Below are 3,002 nucleotides of genomic sequence, written 5' to 3' on the forward strand. Positions count from 1 at the left end.
AACTTATGACTGCTTCAGAAACTTAACTTTCCTCATGCACCATTTTCTAGGAACTAATACCCTTTGATAGGTAAACAGCTCAATTCAGTTTGAATAGCATTTGTAAAAAATAACATGTAAAGAGGCATTCTTACCCTTTACCCTCAGAGGACCACAAGATCTCCTTCTAAAATATTCCGCTAGCCCTTAGATGCCCAAAGAACACTCCAACAAGCCAACCAGACAACTAGTTCATCTATTTAATAAAATTCACTGCATATAAATTACATGTAAGATTAATTAAAGTAGGAGTTGTACTCGATGCTATAAATACATACAAAGAACCTATAACCAAGAATAATTTCCATCACTTTGTTAAAACTTTGTACATATCCATTCTAACAAGGCTTGGAAATGTGTTATAATGCTTGATTTATAACAATCTACAACAGTGATTTTTATATATGAAGATTTTGAAACACCATTCTGTATAAAATACCAATTAGTATGCCTATTGTAGTAATCTATCTAAAATAACAGTTTTCCTTATCAGAATACAAACACCCGTTTATCTGTCAATATTATTGAATATACAGAATATTTCTTCCGCTTGAATTACATCCCAAGTAATCAAAATGGAGACTCATTTTCTAACACATAATATCTGCTATAACTCAAGGAACAAAATATATACCAAACAGACTTCAAAAACACAACAAATAATAAAGTGTATTTATCACTATATTTTTAGTTAATTGCAATATAAAAAGAAAGCTATTTCTTGTAACTTAAATAATGTGTTTCTTTTTTATTTTGATTTTTATTAGTACATATTGTACATGACTACATTTATTGTGGAGAGCTGATACACATAATGCTTTCAGTAGATAAGAAAGGGTAGAAAACACAATGCACAGGAAACAATTCTAAGGTGCAAGATGCTATTTTGATCCTTTTGACAAATTATTCTCACATATCAAATTTCTATTTATACAAATATGCCTAGTTTTGTAGGATACCCTACACTAATGACTACTACCGCATTCCAATTAAGTACTTACTTATAAAAGGGCCTTGACTGGTGGTCTGCATGAAAATCTGCTGCTTCTTTCCTATAAAACAAGCAAACAATAGTTGAGAATTATGTAAGGAAATGAGTATTTGCGCTTACATGACGAAAATGAAATTGAAATCCTTTAAACATATATACACGTGTATTTCATCTGTACATTAATGATTTTTCACCAAGTAGTCTCATACATCCACCTATTTTTTATTGCCAACTATGATTCACACCTATGTCAAAATAGAAAACAAAAATAAAAATTAAAAGTATTTTTTCTCTCTCTCTCTTTTTCCCTCCCTCCCTTTCTCCCCTGCCCCGCTGAACTGGAGATTTGAACCCAAGGCCTTCACCCAAGGCACACCCACCTGCTTTGTTGCTTTATCTTTTACACAGTTTCACTAAGTTACTAAGCTGCCCAGGCTGAGCCCAAACCTGTGATCCTCCTGCCTCAGTCTCTCAGAATGCTAGATTACAGGTGTGCACCACCACGCCCAGCTAAGTACTTTTCTTTTTTATTAGTACACATTTGTGATAGAAGTAGTTTCTTTTCTAATTTGTATTAAAACATCATCTGACTTTTCAGCAGCATATTTAAAATTCTAGAAAGTTTAACATCTGCTCTATAAGAATATTTGTTAAATTCTGAGTCTAACTCAAAATTTGTCATTTTCTTCTACACACTTTACCCTTGAGAGTTTTGACAACAATTTCAATTTAGTAATTTTAGTTGCCTTATTAGCTATAGAAGACTACATACTTGTGTTTTCAAAGGTGCTTAACAAATTATGAATAGCAGAATGTACTTCTATTGGTTATTTAATGACTTAAAATAAATACTTTAAATAACATCAAGGAAAGAACATAAATAAATTAAAAATTCAGAATTAATTTTATTTTACTGCAAATAGAGATTTACTTTTTAAATTTATATTTCCATTAAAGGCTATCTATAGGGACCAGAAAAAGATAATATATTTTAAATAGATGAACTGAGAAGTCTAAAGAACTTTTGTTTTTTAAGCATATGAAGTATTTCTTAAAATTGTATAGTTTTCTTAAACAGTTTAAACTGAATTCACAGTATTTGACAAATATATGTCAATTTCCTTTGTCTAAGGGAGATGATGAAAGTATACTTTGCCAACATAGAAAATAAAATGTATCCCAAGACATGGAGTGGAGAAGAAGCCTCTCATTTTTCTACAGATTATTATATGTCACAATTAAATTACTGTATTTATTCCTCACAGGTCAAGAATGCAAGGCTCTAACTTCTCTCTCATACTCGTTTCTTGGAGTTGTCTCCAGTGAGTATCCAGGAGAATAGAAGTAGTTTCTCCCCAGCATGAAGACAATCTTGTTTACTGCTTGCTCATGACACAGTTGGAAAACCAGGTTTACACGTCTTCAGGTGTGATGGAGTCCAATGTGTACCTGGGCCCGGGTCACATGCTCCATCCAGATGTGGAGGTGAGGGGAAGCGACACAAACACGATGTGCACTCTGCTGGCTGAAGTTCTCTGTCTCTGACCCACTAGACTCTTGGTCTCTGCTAGCATGAATGCGGGAGTGACAAACAGTGCCTTGGTAGCCTATGAGCTGGGTAAAATCACAGACTCAACATCTATACTCATAGAAATGTACAAGATGCTATGAATAATTGAAGAAATTTTGCAGGAATTAAATCCCAATTAAGCATTTGAGTTAGGCCTGAAAAAATGAATAAGAATGAACTAGAAAACAAAGTAAACCATCAAGACAGAACAAAAACATGCATAAGAAAATTGAAGTAAGGGTCACTGGCTTCTGAGCTCGGCTCTAGAGGGTATGCGGGAGCCATGTCCGGCTGCAAGGGTGGCAAGATGCCCCTGAAGCAGCCCAAGAAACAGGCCAAGGAGATGGATGAGGAAGATAGAGCGTTCAAACAGAAGCAAAAGGAAGAGCAGAAGAAACTTGA

General features: G+C 34.1%; 1 protein-coding gene across 1 annotated transcript in view; it reads right to left on the bottom strand.

The window, feature by feature from the left end:
- Positions 1-3,002, bottom strand: part of Nme7 (NME/NM23 family member 7) — a gene marked incomplete at its 5' end in the record, with an annotated part of 185,758 nt that overhangs the window by 178,840 nt on the left and 3,916 nt on the right. Inside the window, one exon of the mRNA XM_023706324.1 lies at positions 1,041-1,090. Coding sequence (XP_023562092.1) covers positions 1,041-1,090 — 50 coding nt within the window. The remainder of the gene's footprint in view (positions 1-1,040; positions 1,091-3,002) is intronic.

This window comes from Octodon degus, unplaced genomic scaffold (genome assembly GCF_000260255.1).
Source record: "Octodon degus isolate 3935 unplaced genomic scaffold, OctDeg1.0 scaffold00250, whole genome shotgun sequence".
NCBI classification, from domain to species: Eukaryota; Metazoa; Chordata; class Mammalia; order Rodentia; family Octodontidae; genus Octodon; species Octodon degus.